The following is a 24,819-nucleotide window of genomic DNA, read 5'->3' as shown; positions in this document are numbered from 1 at the left end:
CGCGATTCCAGTGAGGATCGGTATGCGCGCTTTGTTCTGCGCATGCACCGATGTCTGCGCCAGATTCTCCGTGCCGTTCTGCGCATGCACCGATGCCAGTTGCCGACAGAGCAGCTTTCTGTGAGAGGTGCTGCACAGAGAGAAGCTTTCTGAGAGAAATACATTTAGCAGCTTCCTGTGAACGGTACACTACTCATAGATTACATTTCTTGAAAAAAATGGAAGGGCGTAGTGAAAAGAATGTTAGCAAGAGACGTCCTGGTGATAAAATTGCAGGTGGTGAATGCAAAAGAAAAGCCATAACACTGGAAGAAGAGGTAGATATCACAAAGCGTTTTGAGCGTAAGGAAGGAATATGTGATACAGATCACTTAAATACACTTTTGTTGGTAAATATGATTTATACCTTCCTTCTGTCTGTGCTATATTTTGTATTAGACATTTGGGTGATATTTGAGTGATCGTGAGTGTTATACTTTGCTGGTCTGATCCTAAGCACACTTTTCCTGTAGGCACCATTCTTTCTATTAAGTGTTTTTTTACTAAGCGAGGTTTTGCTGGAACGCAACTATAGCATTTTAGGAGAACTACCTATACAGAAAAATGACAGCACAAAACAGTTCAGAATGAATCCAGTCTATTTGAATACACAAGGTACTACAATCGAATTTACTCATTTATAGTTAACTGTGAACCTCATCTAGGGAATAGTAAAGAACTTACAAATATATACTGCCTTACTAAACTCTTGGGGTATTGCAAAATGTTTTGCAACAAATAGATTCTGTTTGAAGTGCAGTGCTTGTTCTAATGAATCCTGACAATCAATTCTCATGTTCAGAAAATGAGTAAACACAAAATATTCCATTTGACAATAAGTTGCTGGTTGATGCATTTTTGTTAGCATTGTTTGAATTAACTGCGTTGACCAAGATATAGGAGATATTCTCCATGTTTTCATTAATGCTTTGACATCTGTTTACCTCAGTAAATGAATCCAAGTTTAAAAATTGCCCCTTGGCTAAACAGTCTGAGTGTCATAAGTTCCAGAATTAATTGTCAGCCCAAATTGAAATCTCTGGAGTGGGGCAGTCATTTTGCCAAATGATCAAAGTGCCAAATGATAACACGTCAGATTCATCAAAACTAAGTTAGCAAAAATGACTGACATAGAAACTTGATTGTCTTGATCTTTTATAAAACTAGATGTGTGTTCAAATTAAATTCTGGAATGTTGATATGCAATACCTATAATTAAAATCAGAATAGTACAACATAGATGGTAAATTATTCAATATGTGTGCTTAAATACCAACAGGGATATTTCAAGATGATTAAGATTCTATACTTTCATTCCATTATGTAATTTTTGGATCAATTAGCCCTGTTTACATCATCAAGAACCTAAGAGGAAAGCTTTTGAACATTGTGAACAATTCAAATGGTATGATTACCTTCCACATTTTTGCTTAGTCACTGTGATGACAGGAGTTGAGAAGTTGTCAATTCAATTAGTCAGCTTTATAATGTACACAACTCAAATGGGATAGTTTCCTCCTTCCTAAATCTATCCAAATTCTGTAGCTTTAGAATATTGTATTTTGTAAGATTAGGAAGATTGGAATAGATAGAATCTTGAGTTAAAATGCGTTGATCTGGTTTAATTAGATTTTGTTTTTTTTTCATCCATAGAATTCCTTTTTGAAATCTTACACCAACTTGACTTTCATTTCCAATTAAATAGCTTATTCCTAATGAAAAATCTCCTGTTAAAGATCAACTCAGAAGAAAATTCCATCATCTATCTCTAAGAAGATAAGAACAAACTAAATATAGTCAGGAGCAGAGTAAATGTTTCTCTTCCTCTATAAAGCCAGTCAGCATGGGGTTAGGCTGATCCTCCATCTCAAATCCACTTCCCTACCTGATCTCCATATCACTAGATTCACTGTGCGATCAAAACTGTCAAAGCCTTGAATATACTCAGCAATGAAGAAGGATTCCAACCATTCATAACTCTTCATTTCCATCCTAAATAATCCTATTGATAAAAGCATACAAAACGAAAGCAAGAAAAACTTTCTAAGTTTCCACAGAAAAGAAACATCCTTACCTGAATTACATATTTAAAAACACGTTGTAAATTATATGACAACAGCTCTTGTTATTTAATTCTGTTGTCAAGTCCAGGTGGGTATACTGCATGAAGCTTAGAGCCGCTGGGGGGGTGGGGTGAGGCGGTCGCAGGAAGAACTTTGAGAGATCAGAGATTTTCCACTTCGGGGTCTATCTGTGTACTTAACTGCAAATCCAGGATGATGTGTTTTGTCTCTGGTGCCAGGTTCAAAGGTGCTGCTGAATGGCCACAGAACAAACTGAGCATGGGATGTAAGTTTTGTAGGTAAGGCCTTGGGATGTAAGTTTTGTAGGTAAGGCCAGTATTTGCTGCCTATCTCTAGTTGCCCTTGAGAAGGCTTCATGAATCATTGCAGTCCATGTGGAATAGTGTGTCTATGGTGCTGTTAGTGTGGGAGTTCCAGGATCTTGATCAATCAAGGGTGAAGAAACAATTATGTAGTTTAAGGCAGGATGGTGGGGATAGTAATAGATTTCAAGAGGGCATGGGCTGATGAAATGGACAGTCATAAGTCAAATGAAACTTAAAGCAGGGAAGTGAGTAAATTTGGAAGAAAGGGTGGCACGGTGTCTCAGTAGTTAGCACTGCTGCCTCATAGCACCAGGAACTCAGGTTTGATTTGAGCCTCAGGTGACTGTCTGTGTGGAGTTTGCATGTTCTCCCTGTATCTGGGTGGGTTTCCTCTGGGTACTTTGGTTTCCTCCCACAGTCCAAAGATGTGCAGGTCAGATGAATTGGCCATGCTAAATTGCCCATAGTGTTCAGAGATGTGTAGGTTAGGTGCATCAGTCAAGGTATATGTAGAGTAATAGGGTAGGAGAATGGGTCTGAGTGGTTTACTCTTCGGAGAGTCAGTGTGGACCTGTTGGGCTGAAAGGCCTGTTTCTGCACTGTGGTGATTCTATGATTAATGAGGAGAGGCTATGTAAAATAAAGAACATAATTCCTAGTGAGAAAGTACAATATCAGTTTGTCCTGGAATACATTTGCATAAATTGTTGAAGGTGAGAAGTTAGTTCAGAAAGCAATTCTTAAGGCATATGGAATCCCAATCTTCATACATAAAGGCATCCAGCAAACATTTGTCAAGAATTGTTTCACTCTGCAGAAAGGATGTGAAGACATTTTTGAGAGGGTGCTGAAGAAATTCATGATAATGATTCCAGAGTTGAGGGACTTCAGTTAGGCAAGTAGATGAGACAAACTACGCTTGTTCTCAGAGGGATAGAGAGTTTGACAGACCTGATCAAAGTCATGAGCAGTCTAAAAAAGAGTAGACAGAAAATGTTCCCATTGGCAGAAAGTTCCAGGACCAGACACCACAGATTATTTTTAAACTTCTTAATGAGGCAACGGCATTACTGGCTGTACCATCATTTATTGCCACTCCTTAGGTGCCTTTGAGAAAGTGGTGGGGAACTGATATTTTGAACTACGCCATTTGCTATATGTACATCCACATTTGGCAGGAAAAGGGTTCCAGGATTTTGACCCATGACATTATAGAACGACAATATATTTCTAAGTCAGGACGGTGAGTTGCTTGGAAAAGAGCTTGCAGGTGGTGACATTCCCTTGTATCTACTGCCCGTGTCCTTCTAGCTGATAGAGGTCAAAGATTTGGAAGGTGTTGTTTCAGGTGAGATATTGCATCTGGTAGATGAGACTGCTGCTACTGAGCATTGGTAATGGAGGGAACGGATGTGGCACCCAATCAAGTGGGTTGCTTTGTCCTGGAATGTGTGGAGTTGCACCCATCACACTCTGAAAGTGTGCCTTGTAAACAGGCTTTGGTGAGTGAGGAGGCGAGTTATTCACCATAGTATTCCTTGCCTTTCACTTCAGATATAAAGTGAATTGCAAATTCAACTGTGAGAAAGACATACTTTTGGATTGTGATCTGGAATGCATTTAAGAGTATAGAAGAAGCAAGGCCAATAATAGGGTGGCATGGTGGCTCAATGGTTAGCACTGCTGCCTCAAAGCACCAGAGACCTGGGTTCGATTCCAGTCTTGGGAGTTTGCATATTCTCCCTGGGTCCAGATGGGTCCCCTCTGGGTGCTCCAGTTTCCTCCCACAGTCCAAAGATGTGCAGGTCAGATGAGTTGGTCATGCTAAGTTATCCATAGTGTTCAGAGACATGTAGATTAGGTGCAATGGTCAGGGGTAAATATAGGGTAGAGGGAATGGGTCTGGGTGGTTTACTCTTCGGAGGGTCAACATGGACTTGCTGGGCTGAAGCGCCTGTTTCCACAATTAGAGATGCTGTCCAAAAAAAAACTTGGAAAGGGAATTACAGGCTAGAGTCATAGCATCTTACACTGCAGAAAATGCCCTTTGGCCAATCCAGTCTGCACCACAATAACTACCACTGAAGGTGCACTATTCCCAATTTCCTGAACTTGTCCCATAAATCCTTGAATGTTATGATATTTTAAGTGCTCAGCCAAATAGTTTTCTTTAAAGTTTGAAAGGTTTCCAGCATCCACTACCTTCCTTGGTAATGCATTTCCACAACCCTCTGAGTGAAAACTGGGAAAGCACCTGGATAAAAGAAAACAATGCTGAACTAATGAGTTTTGGGGAAGGGGGTAATTAATTCTCTATCAGAGTCACTGGTGCACAGAGAGTCCAGGGATCTCGTTCTATGATTTTACGTCTGTGAATTTCGTGAAGTAACCTAATAATTGTCTAGAACAGCAGCTCAACCATCTTCGGAGGCTGCAACCGTAAGTTGCGACTCCTCATATCCTGAGTTATTTTACAATTGTGGAATTCCTACTGCCTCTCGTCTGGACTTGTTCACTTCTTGGAAGCCGAGAAAGGATGCCACCGGGAACAAGCAACTGGGCGACGCGAAACATTGCACAAGAATTTGATACAATCAGCCAGCTGGTTCCCAGAACGTCGAACGGGCTGAGAGGGCGAATTGTTTTTGTTTTATTTGAGGAACAAGAATGATTGCCGTCATTGGGAAGAGGCGGGGACTCCGGGTTTGAATTGACATGAAGTCTGGCTGCGGGCTTCTCCTCTTAGTCTTTGGCGCCGCTGCTTCAGTGAGGGTGAGTACAGAGCTCCTAATCCAAATCCACATGGGATTTCTTCCGCTGCTGTATGGGTGAACCATGGGGGGCAGCTGAATTCTTTACTGCATCAATTCTGGCTTTTATTTGAACCCTTATCTTCACAGGTCGACCCTCCTCCCGAAGAGTAAACCACCCAGACCCATCCCCTCTACCCCTGACATTTCAATCGTGTAACAATTCAGCACTGTTGGTTTCTTGCCTGTATTTAATGATTTACTTAAGACACATCCTAATTATAGTGGCTCTATGTACATTTATGAATCGTGTAGATTAGATTAGATTACTTACATTTTTTTTGTTAAAAGTAAGAATTATATGTCGAAGCTGGAAGTTATTGAGTGTTTGTCCCAATATCTGTGGATTTCCTGATATCTCAACGGCAGTGATTAAAATCTTCGCTCTCTGTGACAGCTGGGTCGAGCGCTGCTTCCAAACTTCCAAAGGGGGGTGTCTTATACCCTAGAGGTCCAACACCACCACCACCCACCCCCCTCCCACCACCTCCCCACTCCCCACCCCGGCTCTGGGCTTAAAGGTTTCAGATTCAAGTCCCTCCTGCCCCTGAGGGTTTGTTAACCGAACAAGTTGATTCAACTTTTCCTTTTGTGATAGCCACAGAAACATAAACTCCCCACTCCACCCCCGGGAGCAGTCACCACACGGTGGGGTGAGAGTGGGTGGCCTTGTCTGAGCTTGATGGGGAGTCAATGGTCTGTGGGAATTGAGGAGAGTCTGAGGGGGATAATGGGAGGATGGGAATCAGTGCCTGAGCTTGAGTGGAAAGAGGGATTTCAGAATGGGATTTACCAGGATTCAGAGTGAAACTCAGGGACAGGTTGAGGAGAGAGGGAAAGAGGGAGTGTGGGAAGATCATGCTGGGACTTTTCCCCCCCTGTTTTTATTTCTCTGACAGAACTCTAAGCAGCACTGAGCTGGGCGAGGGCTGTGCCCTAGTTGAGGAAAGGACGGTGAGTGAAACCTGAGTGTTCCTCCTGGGATATACAATGCAAGATTGTTTGCGTCTGTAGCCAAGTGCAGAACAAACAGGAGCTGAAGAAGGGCTCATGCCCAAAACGTCGATTCTCCTGCTCCTTGGATGCCTGACCTGCTGCGCTTTTCCAGCAACACATGTTCAGTGCAGAACAAACAGCCAAACCTGAACGAGGAGAGGGAGAAGGAAAATTCTTCCACTGAGGGCAATTGGATCATGAGATCTATCAGCGTAGTTGCTCTGAAACATAATTTCATAATGGTTCTGTGATTTAAAAGGCTTAGGTTAAATATTTGAATGCTAGCAATATAAAAAGGTCTGCGGAAAGAGAGGGTGAACAATAAGAACAATAAAGCAACCTCCTCGGCTGTAATTTGAAACATTCTACGAAAACTCTCCTTTCTTGCCTCTGAGCCACAGAATGGGTTGAAAGCTGTAGGTGCTGAGCTGAATTTATGACAACGTACTCTGTGAGAATTGCCCCAAGCCTTTGGTTTGCATTTTGTATGCGTTCTTTAGTTTTGGATGAGGTGTGACATCAATTTCAATTAATGCAATTCAAATCTAAATTCTGACGAAATCGACCTGATACATATCTGGGGAGTCATATCTCTTTTGAAAACAAAAGGATTGTCAATTAGATTTCAATACAATATTAGGGAGTGTCCACAAAATCATCAGTTGCTTCATCTTACCTTTTTAATTCCTCCCCCATCTTGATTTCCTCGTTTGGCTTGTCCTACCTCATAAACCTGCTGGTTTGAGATTGTGAAATGCTTAGGAGGGTATTGTGGTACAGTGGTAATGTTCCTGCTTCTGGACTATGAGGTAGACAAGCAGGAGGCTGGAAGAACACAGCAAGCCAGTCAGCATCAGGAGGGAGAGAAGTCAACGTGTCAGGTGTGACCCTTCAGGATTAGGAGGTTGAGGAGGACTGCCTACTCTGGTGGTGTGTCATAATGTGTTTGAATAAGTTGGTTTAAAACTTTAAAGCATTTTTTAAATTACGTGGCAGGCTTATAACATAATATGAAGTACTCAGCTACAGGATCCTAGCTTTTCCGAGGTAAATGCAAAAGCATTTTCAAATAGGAACATCGTGTGATTAGTTCTCAAGCGAAGTGCCAAATCAAGTTTACAACCCAGTTAGCACCTAACCCATAATCTGAAGCAGGGCTTTCCAAAATCAGGATCAAATCTCCAAGGGGAGCTTGCAAGCTAAACTTTTTGGGCCTGACAATCTGAGGAGGAATGGCTGTCATGGAGTTTGGGCCAAGTTACAGCAGCTGTGCTCTGCTCTAACAGGCCCCTGTTCACTCAGTTCTCACAGATGACATTCAAGACACAAAATGGAGTCACACTAGGGGAAAAAAATTGGGAAGCACTGATTTAAAGATTGAATTGAATTTATTGTCACGTGTACCCAGTCACAGTGAAAAGCTTTGTCTTATGAGCAATACAGGCAGATCACAGAGTTAAGTAGCATAGATAAGTAAATAATAGGTAAACAGTGGCATAAACAAAAACACAGGTACAGGCGAACGTTAAGAGTTTGCAAATCCATTCAGTATTTTAACAATAATAGAGTAAAAACTGTTTCAAAACTGACTGATGCGTGTGTTCAGGCTTCTATACATTCTCCCTGTTGGTTGAGGTTGTAGAAAATCATTGCCAGGGTGGGATGGATCTTTGAGAATGTTGGTGGCCTTTTCTTGACAGCGGGCCTGATAGATGGATTCTATAGATAGGAGGTTGGCTTTTGTGATTGTTCGGGTCGAGTTCACCACTCTCCTACCTTGAATGGTACAGTTGCCATACCAGGTAGTGATACATCCAGACAGAAAGCTCTCGATGGCGTACCTATAAAAGTTGGCAAGGGTGTTCGTCATCATGCCAAATTTCCTCCGCTGCCTGAGGAAGAAGAGACGTTGTTGGGCCTTTGTTTCCAATGCGTCCACATGAAGAGTCCAAGAGAGGCTTAGTTGTGGATAAAGCAAATATGACAAGTGCCATCATTACCTTGTTATTTATCAAAGTCATATTGTCAACAAACTGCAAGCCACCTTTAGAAGCGATGCACCAACTTGGCATAGATATGGCTGACACTTTTGATCACTTGCAGCAACTTATTATTTGACACTCCACTGACACGATTTGTCTGACCTTTTGATCTCTCTGCCCTTGATCCCTTTGCCTATAAAATCTGTGCCTGTGTGTTTTTCTCTCTCAGTTCACCTGATGAAGAGGCTTTGCTCCAAAAGCTGGTAAACCTGTTGGACTATAACCTGGTGTGGTGTGACTTCTGACCATGTCCACCCAGTCCAACACCAGCACCTCCACATCATTGCATTTTGGTAAAACAAACCTGGGCAGGATTTACACAGTTAACATTAAAGCCCTGGGGAGTATTGTTGAACAGAGAGGTCTAGGGGTGCAGGGACATAGTTATTTGAAAGTGTTATCACAAGTAAACAGGGTGGTGAAGAAGACATTTGCCAAGCTTGCCTTCATCAGTCAGAGCACTGAGTACATGAGTTGGGATGTTATGTTATAGCTGTACAAAACATTGATAAGCCACATTGGAGTACTGCATGTAATTCTGGTTACCCTATTATAGGAAGTATGTTAGTAAACTGTTAATGGTGCAAAAAATATTTTCAACTTTGAGTTTTAAGGAGTTGAAACTTTTCCTGGACTAGGCCTCTTCCTGGATCATAGAAGGCTGAGGAATGACCTTATAGAGGTTTATAAAATTATGAGGGGCATAGATATGATGTTTAGCCAAAGCCATTTCCTCAGGATGAGGAAGTCCAAAACTAGAGGGCATGGTTTTAAAGTGAGAGAGGAAAGATTTAAAAGGGATCTGAGGAGCAATGTTTTTACACAGAAGGTGATAAATGTATGGAAGAACCTGCCAGAGAAAGTGGTAGAGAGGAGCATAATTACAACATTTAAAAGATACATAGATAGGAAAGGTTTCAAGGGATATGGGCCAAATGCTGGCAAATGGGACTAGTTTAGTTTCAGAAACATGGTTTGCGTGGACATGTTGGACCAAAGGCCCTGTTTACATGCTGTATGACTCGATGACTCTGAAGTCTAGAGTTTGGCTGAAGTAAATTAATGGCCAATCTTATTTATATGTGAGGTGTTGCATTTTGAGAAAGCCAATCTTAGCAGGACTTATACACTTAATGGTAAGGTCCTTGGGAATGTTGCTGAACATAGAGACTTTAGAGTGCAGGTTCATAGCTCCTTGAAAATGGAGTTGCAGGTACACACAATAGTGAAGAAGGCATTTGGTATGCTTTCCTTTCTTGGTCAGAGTATTGAGTACAGGAGTTGGGAGGTCATGTTGCGGCTGTACAGGAAATTGGTTAGGCCACTGTTGGAATATTGCTTGCAATTCTGGCCTCCTTCCTAACGGAAAGATGTTGTGAAACTTGAAAGGGTTCAGAAAAGATTTACAAGGATGTTGCCAGGGTTGGAGGATTTGAGCTACAGGGAGAGCTAAACAGGCTGGGGCTGTTTTCCCTGGAGCGTTGGAGGCTGAGGGGTGACCTTATAGAAGTTTACAAAATCATGAGGGGCATGAATAGGATAAACAAGCAAAGTCTTTTCCCTGGGATGGGGGAGTCCAGAACCAGAGGGCATAGGTTTAGGGTGAGAGGGGAAAAATATAAGAGACCTGAGGCAACCTTTTCAAGCAGAGGGTGGTACATGTATGGAATGAGCTGCCAGAGGATGTGGTGGAGGCTGGTACAATTGCAACATTAAAGAGGCATTTGGATGGGTATATGAATAGGAAAGGTTTGGATGGATATGGGCTGGGTGCTGGCAGGTGGGACTAGATTGGGTTGGGATATCTGGTCGGCATGGACGGGTTGGACAGAAGGGTCTGTTTCCATGTTTTAGATTAGACTAGACTTACAGTGTGGAAACAGGCCCTTCGGCCCAACAAGTCCACACCGACCCGCCAAAGCGCAACCAACCCATACCCCTACATTTACCCCTTACCTAACACTACGGGCAATTTAGCATGGCCAATTCACCTGACCCGCACATCTTTGGACTGTGGGAGGAAACCGGAGCACCCGAAGGAAACCCACGCAGACACGGGGAGAACGTGCAAACTCCACACAGTCAGTCGCCTGAGTCAGGAATTGAACCCGGGTCTCAGGCGCTGTGAGGCAGCAGTGCTAACCACTGTGCCACCGTGCCGCCCACGGTGTTGTACATCTCTATGACTGTATGACTCTATATATTTCATCTAGACAAAAATATTGTAAAGATGAAAGTCGATGTGGCATGTTTAATGTAAAATACTGTATCTTGTGTATATCTACTTATTCAACAAACTCTTAAGCAAGGAAGCATCATTCTGAGCAACGTGCATGCTACTGTCGTTTAAACAATAAGTTATGTACTCCTATCCTGAATAAGCAAACTATTTTTTTCAGTTAGCCTTGAATTTCCTGGAGAATTTCCCTATTGGAATGGCATTTTGAAGGCATTAGGTTCATTTAAAACTATAAAATCCCAGGATATGGTGCCACTAGCAGTTCTGATCATTATTGCCTGTTTGCCATAAATTCTCAAAACGTCTTTTGAACTCCACTAATGCATTTGCTGAGGCTATGCTAAAATGATTGACTCAAAATTCCATGACCAAGCTTATCTCGCTTACCACTTTGTGAATAAAATATACATCATTTGTGAGTCCAGGACGTGTACCTTTCTTTATGGCCTTTGTTTAGGACATTATATCAATACAAATTCCTGAATTATCAACCTTTTTACATTGTTTATTATTACTGACATTTCTTTTAAAACTTGACTGCTTTGTTTATTTAAACTTGGCTAGTTGCCAAATGTTCCACAAATCCTGCCAATGATGGTTGATGGTGTTTTTATCTTTTGCAGATGAGGAGACACACTTGGTTTCTGTTGTTCTCTATTGCTGCCACCTTCCCAGTGTATGTTCTGGGATATTCTAATGGGGAGGTTGAGAGTGCCTGTGCTAGCATGCGTCCCAGCCATGGTGGAAATACTGCACAATCAACAGATGCACCTTATCAAATTATTGCAAATAGCAGCAGATTTAACCCAGGGGATATAATCCAAGGTATAACTTTAGTGAATTTAATAAATATGTTGTTGAAACTCTATTTTTTCAAGCAAATTCTGTCTGTGGCACATCTGATAAGACAACAGATATTGTATCGAAAACACTATTTTTTTCATATAAATTATACAAAACCTGCTTTTGCTTATTCTCCCATATGTTCATAAGAGTGAGGAACAAAATTAGGCTATTCAGCCAATCGGGTCTGCTCTGCCATTCGATCATGGCTGATATGGTCCTCACTCCCATTTTCCTGCCTTCTCTCCATATCCTTTCAACCTATTACCAATTTTTTTTAAAATCTGTCTAACTCGTCCTTAAATTTACTCACTGTCCCAGCACCTCCTGCACTTTGGGGTAGCAAATCCCACAGCTTCACAATCCTTTGGGAGATGTAGTTTCTCCTCAACTCTGCTTTAAATTTGCTACCCCATATCCTATGACTATGATGTGTCGCCCTAGAATGCCCCACAAGAAGAAGCATTCACTCCATTGCTACTTTATCCAAACCTTTTAATATCTTGAACACTTTAATTTGATCTCCCCTCATTCTTCTAAATTCCATACAGTAAAGGCCTAAATTGTTCAATCTGTCTTCATATGACAAACCCCTCATCTCCATGCTCAAGCAAGTGAACCTCCTCTGAACTGCCTCTAATGCCACTACACCTTCCCTCAAATAAGGGGACCAAAACTGTGCACAATACTCCTGGTGTGGTCTCACCAATGCCTTGTATAGTTGCAATATTTCCTTACCTTTATATTTTATTTCTTTAGTTATAAAATCCCACAATCCATTTGCTTTTTTATTATGTGCTGTACCTGCATGCTAGTTTTCTGTGACTCATGAACGAGTACTCCTAGATCCCTCTGCACTGGAGTACCCCAAAGTCTCTCCCCATTAAGGTAATAGATCGTCTTCCTATTTTTTTCGACCCAAATGCATGACCTCACACTTATCCACATTAAATTTCATCTGCCACATTTTGTTCTATGCTCCTAACCTATCTATGTCCATTTGTAAGGTTCTTATTTCCTCTTTGCAATTTACTGTTCTGCCTATTTTTGTGTTGTCCACATGTTGATTATAGAGCCTTCTATCCTTGTATTCAAGTCCTTAATGTAGATTGTAAGTAGCTGGGGTCCAAGGACCAAACTCTGTGACACCCCACAAGGTACACCTTGCCATCCAGAAAATATAAATTTTCCAAACTCTCTATCATCTGTCCATCAGTCAGTCATCTATCCAGGTTAATATATTACCCCAATCCTGTATGATTCAACCTTGTGAATTAACCTTTTGTACGGAACCATATCAAACATCTTCCAGAAGTCCAGATAAGTTACATCTACAGTGTCCCCATTATCCATCTTACTTATTACATCTTTGAAAAACTCTAGTAAATCAGTCAAACATGATTTGCCTTTCACAACGCCATGCTGACTCTAGTGGATAGTGTTTTGACTTTTCAAATGTCCTGATATTGCTTCCCTAATAATTGATTCTAACACTTGACCAGCAACAGATGTTAAACTAACTAGTCTGTAATTCTCACATTTATCTCCCTACTTTTTTGAATAAGGATGTTATATTAGCCATTTTCTAATCCGCTGGAATCTTTCCCATGTCCAGGGAATCTTGGAATATTATAACCAATGGATCTACTATCTCTGCTGTCACTTCCCTTAATACCCTAGGATGTAGGCCATCAGGCCTGGGGGACTTGTCTGAACTCAATCCTAATAGTTTGGTTAGAACCTTTTCCCTATTGATGTTGATTGTTCTAAGTTTTACATTATCTCTTGCCTCTGACTAGCCCATTCCAACAGGAATGATATTATTGTCCTCCATCATGAAAACTGATATTGATTCAGCATCTTTTTTTCCCAATATTAACTCTCTGGTTTCATCTTCCAAGAGACCAACATTCACATCAATGACACTCTACCATTGTATATACCTATAGAAGGTTTTGCAATCCTTTTTGATATTTTGTGCTCCCTTTGAATGATTCATCTGCAGTGATAAGGGTGAGCTCTCGGTTTGGTGCCTCATTTGATGAGAGAGTGCAAGTGTTATACTCTTGGAACTTTGGTTTTAATGATCGAAAAGGAAATTACACATTCTAACTCAGTGTGACAGGGAGATTATGGCCTAGTGGTATCATCACTAAACTATTAATCCAGAGACCCAAGTAATGTTTTGGGCAGCTGAGTTTGAAGCATGGAATGGCAGGTGGTGGAACTTGAATTCAATACAAAATCTGGAATTAAAAGTCTACTGATAACCTGGAAACCATTGTTGATTGTCAGGAAAACCCATCTGGTTCACTAATGTCCTTCTGGGAGGGAAACTACCATCCTTACCTAGTCTGGCCGACATGTGACTCCAGACCCACATTGATATGGTTGACTCTTAACTGCCCTCTGAGCAATGACAGATGGATCATAACTGTTGGCCTAGTCAGTGATGTCCATGTCCTGTGGGAAAAATAAAGTTTTGGATGAATGAGCTTAAATTATATTTGCAGTTTGTATTATCCCTAGCTGTAGTGCTCAGTATCTTTGAGTGAGTGCAGACTAATCCATGATAGAGATTGTATAGTCCAATGAAGCCTGTTAAATTACAGATTCCTAAGGCATGGCTGTTTTGCTTCTTTGCTAATGTCGTTATTTTCAAAACTGTCATTGAATATAACTTTAACATTTTTCATTTGAATAGGGAACCCTTTAGTGAGACAATATGCCACCAGAGAAATAACTCCAAGTCTGTTTAGGAGATGGGAGTGTATTGGTAATGCTACTCAACTGGTAACTCAGAATTACAAATGTCATGGAGTCATAGAGATGTACAGCATGGAAAAAGATCCTTCAGTCCAACCCGTCCATGCCGACCAGATATCCCAATCCAATCTAGTCCCACCTACCAGCTCCCGGCCCATATCCCTCCAAACCCTTCCTATTCATATACCCATCCAAATGCCTCTTAAATGTTGCACTTGTACCAGCCTCTACTACTTCCTCTGGCAGCTCATTCCATACACGCACCACCCTCTGGGTGAAAAGGTTGCCCCTTAGGTCTCTTTTATATCTTTCTTCTCTCACCCTAAACCTATGCTCTCTAGTTCTGGACCCCCACCCCAGGGAAAAGACTTTGTCTATTTATCCTATCCATGCCCCTCATGATTTTGTAAACCTCTATAAGATCACCCCTCAGCCTCTGATGCTCCAGGGAAAACAGCCCCAGCCTGTTCAGCCTCTCCCTATAGCTCAACTCCTCCAACCCTGGCAACATCCTTGTAAATCTTTTCTGAACCCTTTCAAGTTTCACAACATCTTTCCGATAGGAAGGAGACCAGAATTGCATGCAATATTCCAACTGTGGCCTAACCAATGTCGTGTACAGCCGTAACATGACCTTCCAACTCCTGTACTCAATGCTCTGACCAATAAAGGAAAGCATATCAAATGCCTTTTTCACTAGCCTATCTACCTGTGACTCTACTTTCATGGAACTATGAACCTGCACTCCAAGGTCTCTTTATTCAGCAACACTCCCTAGGATCTTACCATTAAGTGTATAAGTCCTGCTAAGATTTGCTTTACCAAAATGCAGCGCCTCGCATTTATCTGAATTAAATTCCATGTGCCACTTCTCAGCCCATTGGCCCATCTGGTCAAGATCCTGTTGTAATCTGAGGTAATCTAAGCATGCAGGCACAGCAGGTAGTGAAGAAGGCTAATAGCATGCTGGCCTTCATAACAAGAGGGATTGAGTATAGAAGCAAAGAGGTTCTTCTGCAGCTGTACAGGGCCCTGGTGAGACCACACTTGGAGTACTGTGTGCAGTTCTGGTCTCCAAATTTGAGGAAAGACATTCTGGCGATTGAGGGAGTGCAGCATAGGTTCACGAGGTCAGTTCCTGGAATGGCGGGTACTACCTTACGCTGAAAGATTGGAGCGACTGGGCTTGTATATCCTTGAGTTTAGAAGACTGAGAGGGGATCTGATTGAGACATATAAGATTATTAAAGGATTGGACACTCTGGAGGCAGGAAACAATTTTCCGCTGATGGGTGAGTGCCGAACCAGAGGATACAGCTTAAAAATACAGGGTAGACCATTTAGGACAAAGATGAGGAGAAACTTCTTCACCCAGAGAGTGGTGGTTGTGTGGAATGCTCTGCCCCAGAGGGGAGTGGAGGCCCAGTCTCTGGATTCATTTAAGAAAGAGTTGGATAGAGCTCTCAAGGATAGTGGAATCAAGAGTTATGGAGATAAGGCAGGAACAGGATACTGATTAAGGATGATCAGCCATGATCATATTGAATGGTGGTGCAGGCTCGAAGGGCAGAATGGCCTAATCCTGCACCTTTTGTCTATTGTAACCCTCTTAGCTGACTACTACACCTCTAATTTTGGTGTCATCTGCAAACTTAGTAACTGTACCTCTTAAGCTCACATCCAAATCATTTATATAAACGATGAAAAGTAGAGGACTCAGCACTGATCCTTGTGGCACTCCACTAGTCACAGGTCTCCAGTCTGAAAAACAACCCTCCACCACCGCCCTCTCTCTTCTACCTTTGAGCCAGTTCTGTATCCAAATGGTTTGTTCTCCCTGTATTCTGTGAGATCTAACCTTACTAATCAGTCTCCCATGGGGAACCTTGTTGAATGCCTTACTGAAGTCCATATAAATCACATCTACCACGCTTCCCTCATCAATCCTCTTTGTTACTTCAAAAAACTCAATCAAGTTTGTGAGACGTGATTTCTCATGTACAAAGTCATGTTGACTATCCCTAATCAGTCCTTGCCCTTCCAAATACACGTACATCCTGTCCCTCAGGATCCCCTCCAACAACTTGCCCACCACCGATGTCAGGCTCTATAGTTCTCTGGTTTGTCCTTACCACCATTCTTGAACAGTGGCACCATGTTAGCCAACCTCCAGTCTTCTGGCACCTCACCTGTGACTATCAATGATACAAATATCTCAAAAGGCCCAGCAATCACTTCTCTAGCTTCCCACAGAATTCTAGTGAGCACCTGATCAGATCCTGGGGATTTATCCACCTTTATGCGTTTCAAGACATCCAGCATTTCCTCCTTTGTAATCTGGACATTTTGCAAGGTGCCATCATCTATTTCTCTACATTCTATATCTTCCATGTCCTTTTCCACAGTAAATACTGATGCAAAATACTCATTAGTATCTCTCCCATTTTCTGTGGCTCCACACAAAGGCCGCCTTTCTGATCAGGTACATCCACATACTGAATCAGAAAATTTTCTTGTCCACACTTAACAAATTCCTCTCCATCTCAACCCTTAACTATGAATACTCTGCCAAGTTGTTCAAATCCCACCACATTAATTGGAAGAATTTAACTTCAGTTAATTAGTTAGCAATTAAGAAAAAAATAGTCTCAATAATAATAGTTATCACAGATCACTTAAAATTCGATTCAGTTCATTGCTGCCTTTCATGGAAGCAAATCTATTGCTCGTAACCATCTGGCCCAAGTGTGGCTTCAGACCCACTGTCATGTGTTTGACTCATAACTGCCTTCTGAAACGGTCTAGCAACCACTCAGTTATCGGTGGCTCATTGACAATAAGTACCAATAGCGATGCTTACATCCCACAAATAAGAAAAAATATTGAGTAAACATTCAACAAAAGGTGCTTTTTTTTTGTAAAATCTGTTGCAGCTTTGCTCTTATGTAAATTTGGCACAGATAAATACCAAACTGCCAGTGATAATGCCAATGATCCCAATTCAGTGATGATTCCACTTAACAGCTGCTTTATAATAGACTGTCTTTTGTTTTAACTTTTGAAAACCCTTGGTAGTTTGTAATTTGTATATTCATGGTTTAAGACAGCCTTTTGTGAAATTTATTAGGAAATTTATTTGTGCGTGTCTTTTACTAAGTTATGATTCTTGCAACTGCATATTAACTGCTTTAAATGTTTGAGGTATTTTATTTGAAATAAACTCTTTCTTAAATTGGCATGTTTGAAGTGACGCTGCGGAGCAATCCAGGGACCATCTTCAAAGGATTTCTGCTGGAGGCTCGAGCAGCTGGCTCTTCATCACAAACACCACTTGGCACCTTCACTCAAAGTCCTGAAGATGCTCAACTCCTTGACTGCCCGATTGATGGCACAACCTACAGAGTAAGTTGTTAGAAATTACAAATCGAGTGATGACAATGGAATGAAAAATCCCTCCAGTGCAGAAGCTGGCTATTTAGCTCAGAGTGACCCTCCAAAGAGCATTCCATCCAGACTCACGCCTTCCATGCATTTCCCATGTCTAATTCTCCTAGCCTGCACACCCCTGGATACTATGGGGCAATTTAACACAGCCAATCCACTTAACCTACAGATCTTTGAACTGCGGGAGGAAGCCAGAGCACACAGACACAGGGAGATTGTGCAAACTCTACACAGACAGTAATGTCAGGGTGGGGTCTTACTTGGGTCCCTGGCACTGTGAAGCAGCATGCTAACCACTGAGCCACCATGTCACCCTTTTTTCTAGTCCGTGTCTTCCAGCAGTGAAGAACAGTCAGATTTATTTCTAACACAATACTGCACTTAGGTACTTGCACTACTAGATACTTTTGAATTATAAGATACTCTTGTTTTTTTTTGAAACTACCGCCATCGCTTCCAATGTGGGCAGAGTACAAATTTTATGCCGGAGCAAATAGTGAAACTGGTTAGGGAGGAGAATGAGAATAGAAGCAATTAAATCAGTTACTGGGAAAAAGGGTATCTGCATTAGGTGCCTTAGTGAAAGAGGTAGACAGAAAGTGAAATTCTGTATCCACAGGGAATTGGGACGCCTTTCAGATGAACAGAGAATTGGACCAGAAAATCATAGTGGTCAATGCCGTCATCACATCTTGAGAATCTAAGTGTACTGCTGCAAAAAGTCTAATGACCTTAGAATAATTATCTGCATGAAATGTATCTCCAAATACCAGATCTCAGGAGCTGCACCACTAGCCTCACACACTGCAGTATGCTGTACACCAAACACCAACAATTACTATCATAATTCATAATATGCATGTGCTTCACTTCATCCTCAATCGCATAACATTGTGCCAAAACTCACAGCCCAATCTCCCACCTTACACAACTCACTATTCTCCAACCACATCGCCCGTGTGGATTGCACCCCACTCAATACCACTTTCCTTTCCTTTACAGGACAAGGCAAGTGTATAAGGAGAGGGCAAATAACCAGAGAAGGATCAGGTGTCCTTGCATGTCCTCCCTCTGAGGGTGGAAATGGGGTTCTCCTCCAGTAATGCAGCCATCACCAAGGCTGTAGTGAGTGGAGGGTATGGAAGGGATTAAAATAAAACAAAAACAATTTAAACAAGACAGACAGGGTTAAAACAAATATGTGTGAAGCAGCACTGACCACGAATTGTCTCATTGAAAAGCTAGGTGTTGAGCAGATAAAGATGTAGCAAACCACAATTTGCTTCATTTTAAGCAAAGAGGAAGCTGTGAACCACGTTTAACCTCTGGGGCAAGAGTCTAAGGCAAAAGACCTTATCTTAAGACGTAACCAAAGCAGAATATGATTGGTCTATTGTATTGCCAAGGCAATATGTAATTGGTCAATAAGAAGGAACCGATATATGATTGATGTGGATTTCAGTATAAAAATATGATTGTAACCTTTGAAAGGCAGACTCTCTGAGCAAGAGAGTCCGTTGTAAGGATGAGTCCCTTGTTTTGGCACTGTGTGTGTGTAACAAGAATACTATCATCTGACTAAACAAGGGGTTGAAACCATTGTAGTGATGGTATAATGATAGCTAATCTGAAGTTCAAGTTATGGAAAGGGGGCAAATTATTAATTGTGAAATTGGCTGGGCAGAGAGACAGAGGGTAGGGAATAATGGTCAGGTAATCTAATTGACAGCATGTGGCTAGTTGTGTACTGCAAGGATTTAAATGAAGCTTCAACTATTCACAATTCACACAAAGACAAATTTTGTGAGCAACGTAGAGAGAAGCACAGCACTTAAAGAAAAAATTAACACATTGAATGAATGATCAAAACAGTAACAAATGTCAGGTCTCCCACATCGGATCTAAAACAAACAGAACTATGCATTTTCTAAACAGTGAAAAACTGAAGCAATTAAAATCCCAAGAGGCTATGGGATTCTGATACATAGATCTTTAAATTAGTGGAGAACAATCAAGAAGAATTCTGATGTTTGTATGCGGAGATTCTCAATGCAAAAGGTAGAAGTTGTACTGCAACCATAAAAAAGCTAAGGTTAGAGCACACCTGAAGTACCGTGAGCAGCGCTTTGGAGCACACTTTTGGAAAGATATATAGGTCTTAGAGAGAATGTAGAGTAGACTCAGAAGAAGTCACAAGACAAGTCCAGACCTCGGTCCAGATTTTTGCGGGGTTGAAAGGACCCGCTGGAATTTCAAAACTGGTATTTGGGACCCAAGTTCCCTCTTAATTCCCTACAGATCCCAATTTTGTAAGGGAAAGCGGAAGTGTCATTTACACATAAGAGAAACTAAAAATCAGCAAGGTCATTTGAACTTAGTGCTGAGCTCAGACAAACCTCATTTTGGTTGTTACAAGGAACTTTACCCACGGTATTGGGGTCACAAATTTATGGAGCAGAGTAAATGTACTTGATAGGGCTGATAGGAGATTGATAGGTCAGTTAAAATGTCATAATTTAAAGGTCTTTTAAAAATCTCTAGTTATTTAAACATGTCTGTGGAAAGAATTATAAAGCTGACTGTCCAGCTCAGCCATTTGATTAATTGTTTGTTGGCATTGTCTATTGGTTGCTTATGAATGACTGGCTAATTATAAAAGTTACGTTCATCTAAACAGGAGCTCTGAGTTTACGATTTCACTGACAGTCTAATAGGGCTATTAATTAAAAGTTTAGTTGCCTTTGTGATGTGAACAAATGTTTACTTCTTTTCCTTAGTGATTAGCCACTTGAGATTTTAAATATTTAAATGAGCTTCAAGAATGACTGTTGAAAATGTGTTGCTGGTTAAAGCACAGCAGGTCAGGCAGCATCCAAGGAATAGGAAATTCGACGTTTCGGGCACAAGCCCTTCATCAGGAATGACTTCAAGAATGACTGTTTATTTCATATAATGAAGGCCACATTTAATGTTTAGAGTATTATTTTGTTTCTTTGCAAAATGGATCCTGCATGTGATGGAGACTGGGTAAGTTGAAATGGAGGAAATAGGACCTTGGGTAGGTTGCATGGAGTAATGGGTTGGCATGAAGTCTACGAGGAGTCAGTGGGAACATGAGTTTGTGTGGGGACTACAGGGAGTCATGTGTTAGGCGACACAAGAATTGGAATGAGGAATGTGTGAGTGGGAGGGAGGCATGGTGTCAGGGGTGACGGCTGGAGGGCCTTAAATGTCAGAGTATAACTGGAGTGAAATCAGAATCGAGAGAAGCCTTTTAACCAAGCACACAGATTGCTGGAGAAACTCAGCAGATTTAGCAGCATCCCTGAAAAGAGAGAGTTAGTGTTTGAGTCTGATATGAATCGTTGATGCTGCCAGACCTACTGAGATTCTCCAGCATCTTTTCCGTGTGTGTTTGTTTCATATTTCCAGCATCTGCAGAATTTTGCTTTTATTTAATCCCTTTACCCAGCCTGCCTTTACACTGAGACATTTTTGTGGGCACTTCAGCTCCTCTTCCAGGGGTTTTAGGCCCACTTGTACCCTGTACCTGTCACACCGTATTAGAGATCCCTCCATCTGAGCACTTGGCTATCAGCTGAGAGATTTTCCAACTTGAACCACCGACAGCAACAGCAAAACCTCATTGCCAGGATTCAAAGGTCAAATTATAAGGATAAATTATTCCAACGAGGGTCATGCCACCTGAGATTTAGAAGATTAGAGGGTGAATTGATCCAAATTTTCCAGATATTAAGATGAAATAACCGTGGATGGAGAGAATCCTTTTCCACTGAGGTCAGGAGTCAAGGATTGGGAGGCTCATTCTAAACCTTACAGCAAGGTCTTTCAAGAATGATGTGTGGAAACACTGTGACACATAATAGGTTTGAAGTCTTAAAGACTTGTTTTGCCAACAGTAAATGTTGCAACATCCAATATCAACTTGACATGTGAGAAAATGTTTGGTTAATTTAAGATAACAAGGGATATGGGACCAAGACAGATGGAAGAGTTATGCTGCAGACACCATAATTTTGTTGTGATTGATGGAGGAAACAATACTAAATGCCCTATTTCTGTTTGTATGGTTGGTATTCATGGACTTGTGTACAAACCTTTCTTCACAGAGCTCTGCTGTAAGTCACAGGTCCGCAAGTAATAAAATAGAGATCATTGTCAATTGGATTGCATCGGATACAGGGAACATTCAATTCAGGTACTTTGTTTTGTAAATGATATCATTGTCTTTTACATTTGCTATCTTTCATTTTCACCACACAATAACCACCACCTCTCCCCATGCACCCTGACCAGCCTCTTTCACAACTTTTTTAGATTAGATTACTTACAGTGTGGAAACAGGCCCTTCGGCCCAACAAGTCCACACCGACCCGCCGAAGCGCAGCCCACCCATACCCCTACATACACCCCTTACCTAACACTACGGGCAATTTAGCATGGCCAATTCACCTGACCCGCACATCTTTGGACTGTGGGAGGAAACCGGAGCACCCGGAGGAAACCCACGCAGACACGGGGAGAACATGCAAACTCCACACAGTCAGTCGCCTGAGGTGGGAATTGAACCCAGGTCCCTGGCGCTGTGAAGCAGCACTGCTAACCACTGTGCTACCGTGCCGCCCCCACTGTGCCACCGTGCCGCCCATTCTGACAACTTCTGACAATCACACTCATGATCTGACGGTGAACTCCAGCAGATCAGTTTCTCCCACCCAATAAGTTTTCTTCTCCTTTCCAAAATGAATGTCCTGCTGAAATCTCTCTCCAGATTGACAAACACATTGTGTGTGTATTTGAATGAAGAGTCTAGAACACAACTAAGACTTTGCAAAAGCAAACCTCAGCAAGCTGTTGAGAGACAGGTAGGTACAGGAGAAGGACACAAACCTGATCAGCGACAGCAACAACAGAGGATGAGAAAAGGAGGCAGAGTGGTAGTGGTGGGAGCAATGATTGAGGAACTGATTAGAGACAGTAGCAGTGGAGATCAGGAGAAAGAGAGAGAGAGTGTCGGGGAAGAGTACAGACCCTTTTAAAAAGCTCTCCATCCTTCTATTCTCTCTGTTTCTTATTCTTAGCTCTTGCTGCTGATTCGTGTGCTAATTAAGTGGTGAGAGTGTGTTGCTGGAAAAGCACAGCAGGTCAGGTAGCATCCGAAGAGCAGGAAAACCAAAGTTCCTGATGAAGGGCTCCAGCTCGAAACATCGATTTTCCTGCTGCTTGGATGCTGCCTGACCTGCTGTGCTTTTCCAGCAACACACTCTCAACTCTGATCTTCAGCATCTGCAGAACTCATTGTCTCCTTGCTAATTGAGAAGAGTGTTCATTGTTTTTATAGCAAGTTGATAATTTCTAAACCATAAGAAGAATGCAAAATACAAATATTTCACCATTTATAAAAACTATTTCTATGATGTTTTGACAGTAATGGGATACACCAGGCAAGTACCCCAGTGATTCAGCAAAATTGCCGATGCAAGAATCTAAAGTTTGCATGCAATTAAAATGTTTTAATGATACGAAATAAAACCTAAACCAAACTTAATTCAATCAGCTGAATTCCAACTTCAAGGAGATAAGGTTCGATTTCCAGAGAACCATTCTGGCTAGTTTTTTTTTCTGTCTCTCTCCCCAAAGCTGCATGTCCCCTAGCAATAAAAATGCACAACACTGCACATCGCAGACACGACAAACTCCCTCTCACACTATCCATTTCTGAGACTTTTCTCCCAATCTCTTCCTTTTCCTCTCTCATTTGTGTTTCTTTGAGATTCACAACCTCAATCTCTTGTTGCCTTTCTGTCTTCTTTATTGTTTTCTTTTCTCTCTCTCTCTCATCTTCCCAAATTTGTGTCAATACGTGCCTGTCCCTCCCCATTTTTTTCCTTCCTGTCTTATATTCCCCTGTTTGGGTTTGTGTACCTCTCCCTTGCTCCTTAGTTTGTTTCTGCCTTTTTTCTCTACTTTCCCACTTTTTCTGTTTTCCTGTCTCCCCCTCTGTTTGCTCCCTTGCTAGTTTCTGTTTCTCTCCCCGCAGCTCTTGTTCCTCCCCTGACCTATTACTCTGACCCTAATCCACACTCATAAACAATAACACAGCCTGATTTCTTCTTCAATGAACAGTACAGCACAGAAATAGGCCCCTGAGCCCACCAAGACTGTGCCAACACAAGATGCCTGTCTAAACTAAAACACTTGCTTCTGTGTAGTCCATCTGCCTCCATTCCCTGCCTATTCATATATCAGTCAAAATGCCTCTTAGACATTTGTATTGTATCTGCCTCTACAACTCCTCTAACAGCCCATTCCAGGCAATTCTCACCCTCTTTTTTAAAAAAAAAGCTGACCTCTCACATTTCCTTTAAACTTATCTCCTTCCTTCTGGCAAGATTCTAACAGTTTAGGTTGATTATATACAGCTAGTGCTGAAAATGTGTTGCTGGAAAAGCGCAGCAGGTCAGGCAGCATCCAAGGAACAGGAAATTCGACATTTCAGGTATAAGCCCCCAATCCTGATGAAGGGCTTATGCCCGAAACGTCGAATTTCCTGTTCCTTGGATGCTGCCTGACCTGCTGCGCTTTTCCAGCAACACATTTTCAGCTCTGATACTCCAGCATCTGCAGACCTCACTTTCTCCTATATACAGCTAGTAGTAGCTTTTAACTACACATCACAAATATTCAGTAGCAACCCTCTGGAGACCCATTACCAATTCTGATAGACTCGTGTTCAAAGCAGAAAGATTGGGAACCTTTATGTAAATGGATTTGAGGCTAATCTGTCTGTAATATATCTGGCTGGCTACTCCCATACTGAAACTGAAAATGCAAACTCCACAGGATCCTAGCTATTGCCTCCTTTTTAAAAAGAGAAATATAAACTGAGCCAATCATTTTAAAAAATGCCATTGCTAAGACCAGTGATAAAGCCTTAATTTGGAGTGTATCTTTAACTGGCGGGTTACAACATTTCCAATCCTCACTCTGGTTATAGGAACAATGTTTGTTTTTAATCATTCATAACACCTTTTGTATTTTAGAGCCACTTTTGTGCAATCATTTTCAACATTTTGGATGAATGTCAGAAGTGAGACCATTGAAAGATCTGGCAGCAATGTGCCTCCTTCTACTATGACCACTCCTCTGAACACCATCACTCTATCTCAGGGGGTCAGTATAACCTCAAACTTTGATGTAAATACAGATTCGATAAGTCATGATCGTTTA

At 41.6% G+C, this 24,819-nt stretch overlaps 1 protein-coding gene across 3 annotated transcripts in view; it reads left to right on the top strand.

The window, feature by feature from the left end:
- Nucleotides 1-203: 203 nt before the first annotated feature.
- The window catches only part of LOC132818816 (putative ferric-chelate reductase 1), a 61,911-nt gene continuing 37,295 nt past the window's right edge, over nt 204-24,819 (top strand). The window contains exons 1-5 of one of the 3 annotated variants that reach the window (XM_060829917.1): nt 204-317; nt 11,139-11,340; nt 17,372-17,526; nt 21,699-21,787; nt 24,633-24,762. In XM_060829917.1, coding sequence (XP_060685900.1) covers nt 219-317; nt 11,139-11,340; nt 17,372-17,526; nt 21,699-21,787; nt 24,633-24,762 — 675 coding nt within the window. In that variant the 5' untranslated portion in view covers nt 204-218. Of the gene's footprint in view, nt 390-5,106; nt 5,201-11,138; nt 11,341-17,371; nt 17,527-21,698; nt 21,788-24,632; nt 24,763-24,819 lie in introns of those variants that run through there. The other 2 variants (XM_060829919.1, XM_060829918.1) reach the window with 2 other exon arrangements.

The sequence above is a fragment of the Hemiscyllium ocellatum genome, chromosome 9 (assembly GCF_020745735.1).
Source record: "Hemiscyllium ocellatum isolate sHemOce1 chromosome 9, sHemOce1.pat.X.cur, whole genome shotgun sequence".
Taxonomy (NCBI): domain Eukaryota; kingdom Metazoa; phylum Chordata; class Chondrichthyes; order Orectolobiformes; family Hemiscylliidae; genus Hemiscyllium; species Hemiscyllium ocellatum.
The sequence above is the reverse complement of the archived record's forward strand: the minus strand, read 5'-3'. Positions and strand labels throughout refer to the sequence as shown.